Below are 13365 nucleotides of genomic sequence, written 5' to 3' on the forward strand. Positions count from 1 at the left end.
TCTCACCGGCGAGTGAGACTGCAAGGTTTGGGGGCCCGGCCGTACCACTCCGCACTGCGCACGGGGGGTTCGTACCCATCTGGCCGCGACCGGCCGTTTCCCCCTCGCTTGGTTCTGCCCCTGCTCCCCCTGCGCAGGCCTCACAGTGCGTCTGGCCGGCGCTTTATAGCTGCAGCCTGGGCGGCTCCGCTAGCTGTTTTTCGTCTTCCCTGGGCTATTTCTGCCTGGCGCTCCGCGAAGATGCAGCTCAAGCCGATGGAGATCAACCCCGAGGTGAGCGCCAGGTGCACCGCTGCCCCGAGGGCGCGAGGCCGAGGGAGAGGGAGCCGAGTCGCCGACCGGTTCTGTTTTGCTTTTTTCTTTGCATTTGCCTTTCAGATGCTGAACAAAGTGAGTGGCGTCTCGCGCCGCCTCTGGCCCCCTCCCCCGCGAGCGCCGAGGCGGGGGCGCCCACCGGCTCCGGCTGCTGGCAGGGACCAAGGCCGCCCGCTGCGCGCACCGGAGACGACAGGGCTGGGGCGTGGGCTGGGCGCCCTTCCTGGGCCCCTGCATTTAGCGGGTGACTCTACGAAACCGGTCACGGGGAGACGGAGGGGGCTGCGCCCCGGGGCAAGCGAGCGCCGGGCGGAGCTCCCGAGGGCGTGGCGCGGGCAGCACAGACTCGGCTGCACGGGCTTCGCGGGCGCCACGTGTGGGCCGCGCTTTGTGCTGTGTCATTGCGCCGGCCCGGGTGGGGGTGGCAGGGCGGGACTGGGGCTCCTCCCAGGCTCGGGTGCGGGCGCGGAGGGCGCGCGCCTCCTGGCCCCGCCCCCTGGCAGGTGCCCGCGACCCGCGTGTCCCCGTGCGCCTGGCCGCCTTGTCTCCTCTCCGCAGGTGCTGTCCCGGCTGGGGGTCGCCGGCCAGTGGCGCTTCGTGGACGTGCTGGGGCTGGAAGAGGAGTCTCTGGGCTCGGTGCCAGCGCCTGCCTGCGCGCTGCTGCTGCTGTTTCCCCTCACGGCCCAGGTAGGGCGTGGGGCCCAGGATGCGCGGGCCCCCAGCAGTGCACGCCGCTCCCCAACTTGAGGCGTCGGGGGCTCCCCGCCCCGCCCCTCCCCTGTAGGTGATGCGGGGCGCGCCTCCAAGGAAGGGAGGAGCCTGCATTTTCGTGGTACCTACTCCCTGGGCTCCTATTCCAGCGGTGCCTATGGCCCTCTTGCCCATCCGTCCACAATTGCCTTAAATTTGGAAGAGAGGCGGTATCTCAGTTCCATCGATCCCATTATCCAGGGAAATCATTCATCCTACTCATGAGTTACCTCGAACTTGGGCTTTTTCGAGCCTCCAGTTCCGGGGAATGGCTGCTGGTTTCCCTTTAAGGGCTATAACCTGTCAACTCATTGTTTGCTTCTCAGACTCCCACCTAGCTGTAGAATGGAGGGGGAAGGGCTGACCTAAATTAGGTTCGCCAATTCTCCGCCTCCATTGCCTGGGTTTCTGATGGTCTTAAGGGATTCTTCTCACTTCTCCACTCCCACCACTTGCACACTTGGTTTTTAGCCTCTTGAATGTATTTCTTAAAGCTTAATCATTTGTGTATGGTTTCTGTGTGGGAACCTCCTTCCTCTTCACTTATCCTCGTTCATCTCTGACCTTGTAGCTAACTGAAATAGGGGATTATTAGCTCAGTTTTGAAAGCACCTTTGCATTTCCCTTGAAATGATTTTCCTCTTACAAGTGTGCATGGATAGATGTATCTCAAAGACAGCGTCAGATTTTTTTTTTTTTTTTTTTTTTAAGGATAGCTAGGATATTTGCTGTCTTGTGACGTATGGAATCCCAGTCATTAGCGCATGGCATTGTCTTATCTCCTATTGCTGTCACTTGACCGCTGATGTGGGAGTGACTGAAATTAGCTTTAGAAAAACTTGGGGCATCACTCTAAAGAGTGAGGTTAACTGAAGCACCGTCCTAAGGCTAGGTGTTCTGGAAGCATCTCTAGGCAAAATCAAGAGTATGGGAAGTTCCAAGCCTTCCTCCTAGTAAATAAGCTAAGTATTGTGGGTAAAAACACTTATTACAGCTAATAAGATGATCTCACTGACATGTTTTTATTGCTAAAGTCTTTTACTTGGGCTAAAAGGGAGCTGCCAAGTTGTTGGAGGTCGAATTAGCTTCCTGGTTGACCAGATCAGTCTCCTGTCTCCAGTTGAGCATCACACAGAGGTTTTTTATTAGAGCAACCATGATGACTCGGAGGTTTTGAGCAGCATTCAGAGGCAGGGCCTCTGGGAGGCAGTGGTGCAGCATGTTTGCCTTTAAGAGCTGACGGTTCTCGTTTTGCTGGATCTTGTTTTAGAGAACATTCTAGTTTGTGTTATGTTTGAAAGAGCTCGATACTTTGTCCTTTAGTTGCAATTCAACCTATTAGATTGATCGAGCGCCGATTCTGCTACACAGAACGCCTACTGGACAAAACACTGAAGCCAATTGAAAGAAAAGTTGAGGTTTTATAGGTCGACTCCAAAGATGCTAATGTTAATTTGGAAGGCATTTAATTTTTGACTAAGGGAATGTTATGACCCCCTACATGGACCACATCTGAAACATTAAGTGCTAGTAAACTATTTACAGAACGATTTCCATGGAAGAGCTCAAGCAGCCCTAAAGGATGGTGCTATCCCATTTTAACATTTCATCTAATTAGCCTAGAAAATGAAAAACTCTTACTGGTCAATAAATACTAAACTGAGGATCCAGTTAGATAGAAGCGAAAAAGTTCTGCTAGTTGGAGTTTAAGTTGATCTTCTGGGGTAAGAGATCTTACTCTTCTGTTAGTACCAGAGAGCAAGCTTAAACTTCAGTTCATGTACAGAAATGCAAAGCTACTAGAATTGGAAATATGTTTCTGATGGTCTGTCTGGTTTTGCTCGTTATGGGAAATCAGTGTTTCTATAGTGTTAGTACCCTACTCTTTAACTGGGAAGTCCTAACTTACTATATTTTTATTTTTTAGAGACAAGGTCTCAAACTCCTGAGCTCAAGTGATCCTCCTGCCTCAGCCTCTCTAGTAGCTGGGATTATAGGTGCAAGCCACTGACCCTGGCCCAAGAAATCATAACTTCTAAGGTCTTTAAAGCTAGTTAGTGAAAAGTCCAGATAGGCTTACTAAATTACTGTACAAAAAGCTAGCAGATTGCAGGCCGGGCGCGGTGGCTCATGCCTGTAATCCCAGCACTTTGGGAGGCCGAGGCGGGTGGATCACGAGGTCAGGAGATCGAGACCATGGTGAAACCCCGTCTCTACTAAAAATACAAAAAATTAGCTGGGCACGGTGGCGGGCGCCTGTAGTCCCAGCTACTCCGGAGGCTGAGGCAGGAGAATGGCGTGAACCCAGGAGGCGGAGCTTGCAGTGAGCCAAGATCATGCCACTGCACTCCAGCCGGGGTGACAGAGCGAGACTCTGTCTCAAGGAAAAAAAAACAAAGCTAGCAGATGCTTTGAGGAAATCCGTTTCCTGGTCCCATTCATTTACCAGTCTCTGTCCTCCTCCTCAAATTGCCAGTCTGTCCTCAAAGTAAACTGTTTAGCTGGCAAGGAAAAGCTAGTGTCACATCTTCCTCTTGTAAAATCACAGCCCAATACCCTGGACCAGTTGTCTTTCCTTCCTTAAAAAGAGGGCGGAGGTAATGGTTAATTTCTTTCACTTACTCTTTTCAGCAGTTAAGGCCGTTTTTGTTTTTGAAGCGTATACTTGAGCTGAGTAGAAGTAGAACCTTAAAGAATAATGAAATGTAAACCAGCTGGTGCTCTTGTTGGGCATTCAATTGACTGAACTTGATTTAGGATGCCTATGTGAAATAGTTGTTAAGTGTTAAAGGGAGAAAATAATGAACTGGTTTCTTTGCTTTCTGACTTCATGACACATTTTGGGCTGAAAGGTTGCAGTGGTGTCTAGACATAGCCTTGGGCAGTATCCAAGGCAGTCACTGCACTGCAGCACCCGGGTGGAGTCTCCGAACCTCTCAGAGTCCCACTGGCTGGCGTGGGTGGTGTGGGAGGCAGACAGACAGGCCCTTCTCTGGGAGTCAGCCAACATCTAGAACCAGGGCTCCTGGTCACACATCCCACTGGTGTTTCCATTTAGGTGGTAGAAATCACTGTGCTGCCATCTGTTTTTTGCACTTTCATTCTGAGATGTAAAAACGCTTTTCACATTCGCAGCATGAGAACTTCAGGAAAAAACAGATTGAAGAGCTGAAGGGACAAGAAGTTAGTCCTAAAGTGTACTTCATGAAGCAGACCATTGGGAATTCCTGTGGCACAATCGGACTTATTCACGCAGTGGCCAATAATCAAGATAAACTGGGATTTGGTAGGTGTGGGTTTTGAGGCCAGTCATCCTAAGCTTGAACTTGAAACGTGGAGTTCAGAAACAGCTGTGTTCCTGAGGTCAGAGATGCTGTACCTTTTGGAACCATTTTGTAATGAGGTGTCAGACGCTTAATCTGACTCACAATCCTCCTCAGAAAGGATTCCTAGCACTTCCAAATTTTGAAATGGTCCCATTTCACAAATTTTAGAGCTGAAAGTTCATACTGAGGTCTTTTGAAATATACGTTGTTCTTGCTATAGGTTTGTAATTAGTGTCTCTTAGGCTTATCCACACTGAGCATTAACAAAATGCTTATGTCAGTGGTTAGCCAGTCAGATGTCTCTATGCTGGACTATTTTGTTTCTTTACATTTCTATTCAAGATCTTTATTTTCTATCTGAATAACCGAATTACTAAGGCTGAATTTTCTACCCTAAAATAATCTTGGTTTGGGAATCATTTTTATTAGAACATGATTATAGCGTCATGTATATAATAGATGTTAACTGTACGTTCTTAGATGCCGTAGATAGAGCAGGCAAACAAGGCAGCCCCAGCTTTTATGGTGCTAGAAATCTCAAATACGTTTTACAAATTAAGAATTGCTGTGAAAAAGTGACAGGAGATTTGAGAGATGAGTGAGGTGGGAGGGAAAAAGGGGTCCAGGGTAGAAGGGAACAGAGGCAAGAAAGAGCTTGGCATATTGGGAGAGCAGAGAGACCTCTCTGGCTTGAAAGCAGTGAATAGAGAGGGGTTAGAAAAAGAGGCTGGGGGAAAAGGTACAGCTCATCCACAACCCTGGAGGTAGTATTAAAGATTCAGGTTGCTCAGCATGTTCAGCAAAGGCTTAAGTCAACAATAAATATGTACCCACTTGTATTATTTTATCTATACTAACATATCCATTTTTTTTTAAGAGGATGGATCAGTTCTGAAACAGTTTCTTTCTGAAACAGAGAAAATGTCCCCTGAAGACAGAGCAAAATGCTTTGAAAAGAATGAGGTAAGAGAACTTTGAGAGCGTTGCCTTTAAATAACTCGAGATTTTTGTGCTAATTATTTTCTTTTTTTCCGCAGGCCATACAGGCAGCCCATGATGCTGTGGCACAGGAAGGCCAATGTCGGGTAAATGCAAATACAAATCGGAGCCAGGCTGCCTGGGTGCCGTCTGTGTTTCCACTGAAATTGTGCAGGAATCTCTTACTGGAACACAGCAAATGTTATCCACCCAAGGCCAAATGATACCAGAAAGTTCTACCCAAATAATGCTTTGACTAGACCTGTTCATAAAAAAGCCTCTTCAGGAACTGTATTGCCATTGAAATCTTGAGTAAATTCAAACTGACAGTATTTTGTTTAGATCCAAATGAGTCTTATAGGCCAGGCATAGTGGCTCATACCTGTAATCCCAACAAATGGAGAGGCCGAGGAGGGTGAATCACTTGAGCCCAGGAGTTTGAGACCAGCCTGGCCAACATGGTGAAACCCCGTCTCTACAAAAAATACAAAGAGTAGCGAGGCCTGTAGTCCCAGCCACTCGGGAGGCTGAGGTGGGAGAATTGCTTGAGCCCTGGAGGCAGAGGCTGCAGTGAGCTGAGACCATGCCACTGCACTCTGGCTTGGGTGACTGTCTCAAAAACAGAAACAAATGAGGTCTTATAGAGTGTACACCTCTCCTAGTAAGTGAGCATTTCAAATAATCTTCACAGGCTGTTGGGGAGAATGAAACACACAACGAAGGACAAGTTCTGGAAGGCTTGAATATACCATAATCTGATGAGAACCTCTGAGTCAGCTGCTAAATTTAAGTCAGATCTCAGTGTCCTTTTAAAAAAAAAACAAAAAACTTTTATTTTTTTGACAAGGTCAGGCTCCATTTCCCAGGCTGGAATGCAGTGGTGTGATCTTGGCTCACTGCAACAATTCTCTCACCTCAGCCTCCCGAGTAGCTGGGATTACAAGTACACACCACCACGCCTACTAATTTTTATATTTTTTGTAGAGATGGGGTTTTACCATGTTGTTCAGGCTGGTCTTGAACTCTTGTGAACTCAAGTGATCTGCCTGCCTCACCCTCCCAAGCGCTAGTATTACAGGCGTGAGCCACCGTGCCCAACCAGATCTCAGTGTCTTTATGACTACAACTGGCTGTGCCATTTTCTAGCATTGACCTTGGTTGAGATACTTAGCCTCTCTAAACCTCAATTTTCTCCTCAGTAAAAATCCTGTAGTAATGGCATCCTCTTAGAGTTGTTCTGACAGTTAACAGTATATTTACCTTAATGGGCTTAGAATAGGGCCTAATGTAAGACATACATTAAATATTAGCTATAATTTTTAAAAAGCAAGTCATTCAAGCATATTTCACTTGAATTGCAAGATAATTTTTAAAATAAGTTCAGCTTACGCTCATTTTCAAAAATTTCTTCACTTTCTTTAGGTAGATGACAAGGTGAATTTCCATTTTATTCTGTTTAACAACGTGGATGGCCACCTCTATGAACTTGGTATGTTTCACTCCATTTTTGGAACCCAGTGTAGTTTCATGCATTCTTTCAGACTGAATTTCTCTTGATATATTGTATGACTTTATGGCACTTGGCATATCATTGTTTATAAAGTCACAATAACAAAGTATTCTCACGAGAGCACTTAACCTCTGATTATCCCCAGAGCAACTTCCTCCGGCAACTGACTAGCATCCCCTAGTATCATCCTTTCTGGGCAAAGAATACGTCTGAAAAAGGATCAGTGCCTGAATATGACCTTACTTGTCTAAAAAGAATCTGGACATATTGGAATAATTTCTATTAACTAGTTTATAGCATCAAGAAAGACAGCCCACCTTGTAAGATTCATTCCTTTTGTATTAAAGGAGAAAGACTTGTAACTGTGTTGTCTCAAGCCAAGATACCACCTACAGGCTTACAAAGGCAAAGGAATAGTGAAGGCGATCTACAGTCATTGGAGGGCAGATAAAATCTGAGGTGTCTCCTCCTCTTGCCTCCATCTTTCCTATACCCCAGAGACTGTGTCTGACTTTTGCTCTGTGGCCCTTTCCAAGAGTTGGGGCACAGGCCTCTCTGTTAGGGTAGCTGACTTGAGCTTGTGCAATCTTGTTAATTGTAGACTAGAATTGCCTGGAATGGATGCCCAGGGACACTTGAACCTCATTTGCAGCCTGTTGCTTTATAACCAGGCTTCCTTTTGTGGGTTTGGCAGTGGTTTTTGGAAGAATCTAAAACTTCCATCTGGGCTAGGTAAGCACGGTAGCCAGAAAACATGCAGAGAAAATTGACGTGCCTGGCTTCTTTGTTACAGATGGACGAATGCCTTTTCCGGTGAACCATGGTGCCAGTTCAGAGGACACCCTGCTGAAGGTCATCTTTGGAATGCACCCCTTCTTAATGGGCCCCACAATTCTTTGGCCAAATATTCTATTCTAAAGTGCTAACACTCTTCCAGTACAGCCAGCATCAGTTGCCTGGGTTAATAGCAGTCTGTAGGGCGGCAAGATCATCTTAGTAATTCTATCTACCTTATTTTATTGCGAGTGGTTTTAAACAGGGCTTCAGAGACACCCTGAGTAATGTGTTTCTTGTGCTGTCTTTAGTCCACAGTTAGAATTAGCCTGAAAGCTGTCGCTTTGCTTCCTGGTGGGATTAAGGTGACCATTGTCCTCTCATCAGATTACATCATAGCTAAAGACTCATGTAACAGCAGCCTTTCATAATCCCTCTAAGACAACTGGATTTGGGTCAGTCTTGGAGGTGTAGTGTACTATAGATTCTAGTTAGGTGGTTAAATTTAGGAGTTTTTCCTTCCCACATGGTCTGTTAAAAGAACAAAAGAAGCAGATTTAAAATCTACCTGACAAAAACTGTGTTAATATCCAGGATCACTTTGTAACCATCCTGGACAGAAAAGTGATTCTGGACAAAGGTTGGTAGACAACTCTAGACCTCTTCACTAAAAAATAAGTCTCGAGTTGAATCAATTTGCTATTATAAAGGAAAATTGCTTAATTATGATATACAAAATACTGTTTTTAGCTTACTGTGCTGAAGAAAAATATACAAACTCCTGTTAAGATATAACTAAATTTGAGTAGTAATAGTATCAAATCTTTGCAGAACTTAAAGTGTGCAGACCAGGACTCAGCAAGCATTTTCTATAAAGAGCCAAACAAAATATTTTAGGCTTTGTATGGCATATGGCTCCGTTGCAAGTATTCAGTTCTGCTGTTACAACTCAGCAGCCTGTAGACACTGTCTAAGTGAATGTATGTAGCTGTTTTCCACCAGCACAGGCTGGATTGGGTCCACATGCTGCAGTTTACTGACCCCTGTTCTTAGGTGCTCTTCTAGGTGATGTATGTCTTTTATAGAAATCCTTTAATGACACAGTGAGGTAGGTATCCCCATTTCAGAGCTGAGAAAACTCAAGAGTTGAAGGCCTGAGGTCAGGGACTTACATGGCAAACTGTGGTTCAAACCTAGATAGTCTGGCAAGGCACGGTGGCTCATGCCTATAATCCCAGCACTTTGGTAGGCCAACGCGGGAGGATTGCTTGAGCTCAGGAGTTCAAGACCAGCTTGGGCAAAATGGTGAAACCCCGTCTCTACTAAAAATACAAAAATTAGCCAGGCCTGGTGGTGCATGCCTGTAGTCCGAGCTGCTTGGGAGGCTGCGGCACAAGAATCGCTTGTTACCTGGGAGGCGGAGGTTGCAGTGAGCCGAGATTGCACAACTGTACTCCAGTCTGGGCAACAGAGCAAGACTCTGTCTCAGAAGAAAAAAAGAAAACTTAGTCCGCATCTGGAGTCTGTGCTCTTAGCCATTGTACAATACCAATATGACCTTTCTTTAGAAAAGACCTCTCTTTGGAACTTCACAGACCTGATAGCCCCAAGATGCTAGTGGACCACATTATGCCACTCTTAATAGGGAGGGTTGATTTCGCTCATCTGTCAGACACACCTGAGATCAGTTAAAGCTAATTCTTGGTATTCAAGAGGTATGTGGGAATAGTAATATTGAATGAAGAATAGACCTGGAGAGCCAGGATGGGATGGAGGGGTTTCATGAGAGAGTCAGAATTTACTTGGTGAGAATAAGAAAACAGGCAGAATTTCTGGTCTTTGATCCATTTGGAGGAAAGAGACCCTGGTCCTTCCTAGTAAAGCTTTTAAGGTGCATGCTAACTCATGTAACACTGCACTAATACCATAAAAATGTGCCCCACATAGGATACAAGTGTCACATGAGTAGAATTTATAAGGTGTGGGGGAAGGTAAAATTTTTGTATAGAGATGGGGCGGGGAGGGACTCACTATGTTGCCCAGGCTGGTCTTTAACTCTTGGGCTCAAGTGATCTTCCTGCCTCAGCTTCCTGGAGTGCTGGGATTATAGGCGTGAGCCACGGTAACCGGCTAAAACTTTTTTTTTTTTTAAGTTTTCTAATTAGAACCTTATTTAAAATTAAAAGAGTTTCTAAATTAAACCAGCATTTTAGTTAAAATTCTTACCCTAAGTAAGGCTGGTTCTATATGGTTAAGGATGTTTTAGGTTGTCTAAACGTCACACTAAATTATTAAACTGGTGAGAAGATACATGCACTTAACCCAAATATCCTAAACTTGAATGAATTAGATTCCTGCACATTAGCTCTGTAAAAGATGGTTATTCTCTTTAAAGATACAGCTTTAATAGTGAAATCAATATTGTATGTCCTATAGTAAGGTCAATTCAGGGAAGACAGGTCTGGAATATTGATATATTAAACTTGGTAGAGGATAAAATGTTGATGTCAATCCAGATACTCTTTGGTTGCTTTTTTTGAGAAAGGGTCTTGCTGTGTCATTCAGGTTGGAGTGCAGTGGTGCAATCATGGCTTACTGTAGCCTTGAAGTCCTTGCTCAAGCAATCCTCCCACCTAAGTCTTCTGAGTAGCCAGGACTAGAAGTGCACACCAGCATGCCCAGCTAATTTTTAAATTTTTAGTAGAGATGTTGCCCAGGCTGGTCTTGAACTCCTGAGCTCAAGTATCTGCTGCCTCAGCTTCCCAAAGTGCTGAGATTGCAGGCCTGAGCCATGTCTGGCCCAAATTCGTTGAGTTGGTGATTTCTAAATTTTAGGAGTGATGTTTCGTTACCATTCTGTATCATAGAGCATTCCTTTTCTCCTTCAGGGTCTTATACTATGGTTTACAGGGTTGTCTTTCCACTGGGCTTTTTTATAGATTGAACAGAGTAATATTTTTGATCCCAAAACAATTATATCCTAGAAGTTGGTAAATAACACTGGGATCAGTTTTGTTACCAGTCTTTGTTATCTAGATCTTAGAAGTAGTAACACATGTCACTTCACCATCAATCTCTAAGGTTCCATTGCTTGTCTGTACCTAGAATACCAGGTAAATGTTAAGGCTGTTTTTTAAAATGTTTACTTGGAAGACAATTTTCTTTATTCCAGGAATTTCTGAGTTACAACTTTTCACTTATGCCACCTTATGGAAGAAAGATCAATTTCCAATCTTTAGATTTGAGGAAAATAACATTAATAGTTGTGTTTTTGTTGTTGGTTTTTTTTTTTTTTTTTAAACTTTTCCAAAACCAGGTACAAGGTGAGAGAAGCACAAAACCATTTGGTGGAAGTGATAAGTCAAATCCATGATGTAACTGTGTCTTTCCCATCACCTGATTTTTTGCTTTAAGCCCTGGTTTTCAAATTAATGATGGAATTAAAGTTGATGAGGGTGAACTTTGAGCATTAATAGACCTTGGAGCCTTTCACTATGTGACTTTCATTTTGAGCTCTTGCTGTTTGGATTTTAATGACGTTTCTCTTTTCCAGGATGCTGCCAAGGTCTGCAGAGAATTCACCGAGCGTGAGCAAGGAGAAGTCCGCTTCTCTGCGGTGGCTCTCTGCAAGGCAGCCTAATGCTTTGTGGGAGGGGCTTTGCTGATTTCCCCTCTTCCCTTCAACATGAAAATATATACCCCCCCATGCAGTCTAAAATGCTTCAGTACTTGTGAAACACAGTTGTTCTTCTGTTCTGCAGACACGCCTTCCCCTCAGCCACACCCAGGCACTTAAGCACAAGCAGAGTGCACAGCTGTCCACTAGGCCATCGTGGTGTGAGCTTCAGATGGCGAAGCATTCTCCCCAGTATATGTCTTGTATCCGATATCTAACGCTTTAAATGGCTACTTTGGTTTCTGTCTGTAAGTTAAGACCTTGGATGTGGTTTAATTGTTTGTCCTCAAAAGGAATAAAACTTTTCTGCTGATAAGATAGCCACAGCTGATTCTCATTTTCTTTTACTCTCTCCTCAATATGTCAGGTTATTTTGGTAGTAATATATGTATGTCTTCCATATAAGTAACTCATACAGTGCTGCTAAGAATTACCGTAAAAACATTGGTTTGGTGTGTCTTTGGATTTTTTTTGCATTTGTATTCCCTGTGTATACCTGTAGAAACTAATTTTTAAAGATTTTTAAATAGGCAAATTTTGTAGCACAATTTTAGACTTATAAAAATATTGAAGACAAAAAATACTGGACATTGTAGAAGTCCCATAAACCTGCCACCCAGTTTCTTCTATTGTAGTAATCGGGGTTCTCTAGAGGACAGAACTAATAGGATATATGTATATATAAAGGGGAGTTTATTAAGGAGTGTTGACCCACACCATCACAAGGTAAAGTCCCATGGTAGGCCCTCTGCAAGCTGAGGAGCAAGGAAGCCAGTCTGAGTCTCAAAACCTCAAAAGTAGGAAAACCAACAGTGCAGCGTTCACTCTGTATTCAAAGGTCCAAGAGTCCCAAAGCTGAAAAACTTGGGAGTCTGATGTTCCAGGGGAGGACACATCCAGAAAGATGGAGGCCAGGAGACTGGGCCAGTGTAGTCTTCCCACATTCTTTTGCCTGCTTTTATTCTGGCTGCGCTGGCCGCTGATTAGATTGTGCCTACGAAGATTGAGGGTGGGTCTGCCTTTCCCAGTCCACTGACTCAAGTGTTAATCTCCTTTAGCAACACCCTCACAGACACTCAGGAAAAATACAATACCTTCAATCCAAGTTGATGCTCAATATTAGCCATCACAATTATTGACATATTGATACACTGCTATTAACTCAAGTCCATAGCTTGTTTAGATTTCCTGGCTGTTTCCCTAATGTCCTTTTTCTGTTTCAGGATCCCATCCAGGATCCCACATGACTGTTAGTTGCCATGTCTCACCAGGCTCCTTTGGGCTCTGTCAGTTTCTCAGACTTCTCCTCTTTGATGACCTTGACGAATTTGAGGAGTACCATCAAGTATTTTGTAAGGTGCCCCTCTATTGGGATTTGTCTAATGTTAGACTAGGGTTATGGGTTTTGGGGAGGCAGACCACAGAGGCAAAGTGTTGTTTTCATCATATGCTATAAAGGGTACATAAGCATACTTTATCACTGATTCTGACCACTTACCTGGCTGAGGTCGGGTTTGAAAGACTTCACTGTAAACTCACCCGCCCTGCCTTTCCCATGCTGTACTCTTAGGAAGTCACCATGCAAAGCCCACACTTAAGGAGTGGAGGTATATGTTCTATCTCCTTGAGGGCTAAGTATCTATATGAATTATTTGGAATTCTTTTGGAAGGGAGAGTTGTCTTTTTTTCTCCTATTTAACCATTTTTATCAGTATGAACTCATATCGTATACTGTGCATTTATGTTATAATCCAGTACTTCCTGCTGCCCACATTGTTCCCCTTTAGTTGTTGGGAGCTCTTTCAGTTGGCTCCTATGTTGCTTTGACATACCCCAATCAGTGCATCATGTTTTGTTTTTCTTAGCAATTCCTTACTGTCTAGAAATTAGTTTTTTTTTTTTTTAAAAAAAAGCAAAAGTCTTTGGCATTTGTTGTTAAACCTTTATAGATCAATGTGCCTTTGTTTTATAGATAAGGATACACTATTATGTAATTTATAGGTTTTCATTAAATATTAAATGAGGACGTCTGTTCT

General features: G+C 44.2%; 1 protein-coding gene across 2 annotated transcripts; it reads left to right on the forward strand.

Moving 5' to 3' along the window:
• Positions 1-127: 127 nt before the first annotated feature.
• On the forward strand, positions 128-11649 carry UCHL1 (ubiquitin C-terminal hydrolase L1). 2 transcript variants are annotated; one of them, XM_055246465.2, is made up of 9 exons: positions 146-273; positions 379-390; positions 874-1002; positions 4201-4351; positions 5269-5354; positions 5429-5476; positions 6792-6858; positions 7673-7731; positions 11207-11649. In XM_055246465.2, the coding sequence occupies exons 1-9, from the start codon at positions 241-243 to the stop codon at positions 11291-11293; spliced, it is 672 nt and encodes a 223-aa protein (XP_055102440.1). In that variant the 5' UTR covers positions 146-240; the 3' UTR covers positions 11294-11649. The 2 variants fall into 2 exon arrangements, with proteins under 2 accessions (XP_063475916.1, XP_055102440.1); XM_063619846.1 differs by lacking the exon at positions 379-390 and having other exon boundaries at positions 128-284.
• Positions 11650-13365: the final 1716 nt, after the last annotated feature.

Source organism: Symphalangus syndactylus, chromosome 16, assembly GCF_028878055.3.
Source record: "Symphalangus syndactylus isolate Jambi chromosome 16, NHGRI_mSymSyn1-v2.1_pri, whole genome shotgun sequence".
Taxonomy (NCBI): Eukaryota; Metazoa; Chordata; class Mammalia; order Primates; family Hylobatidae; genus Symphalangus; species Symphalangus syndactylus.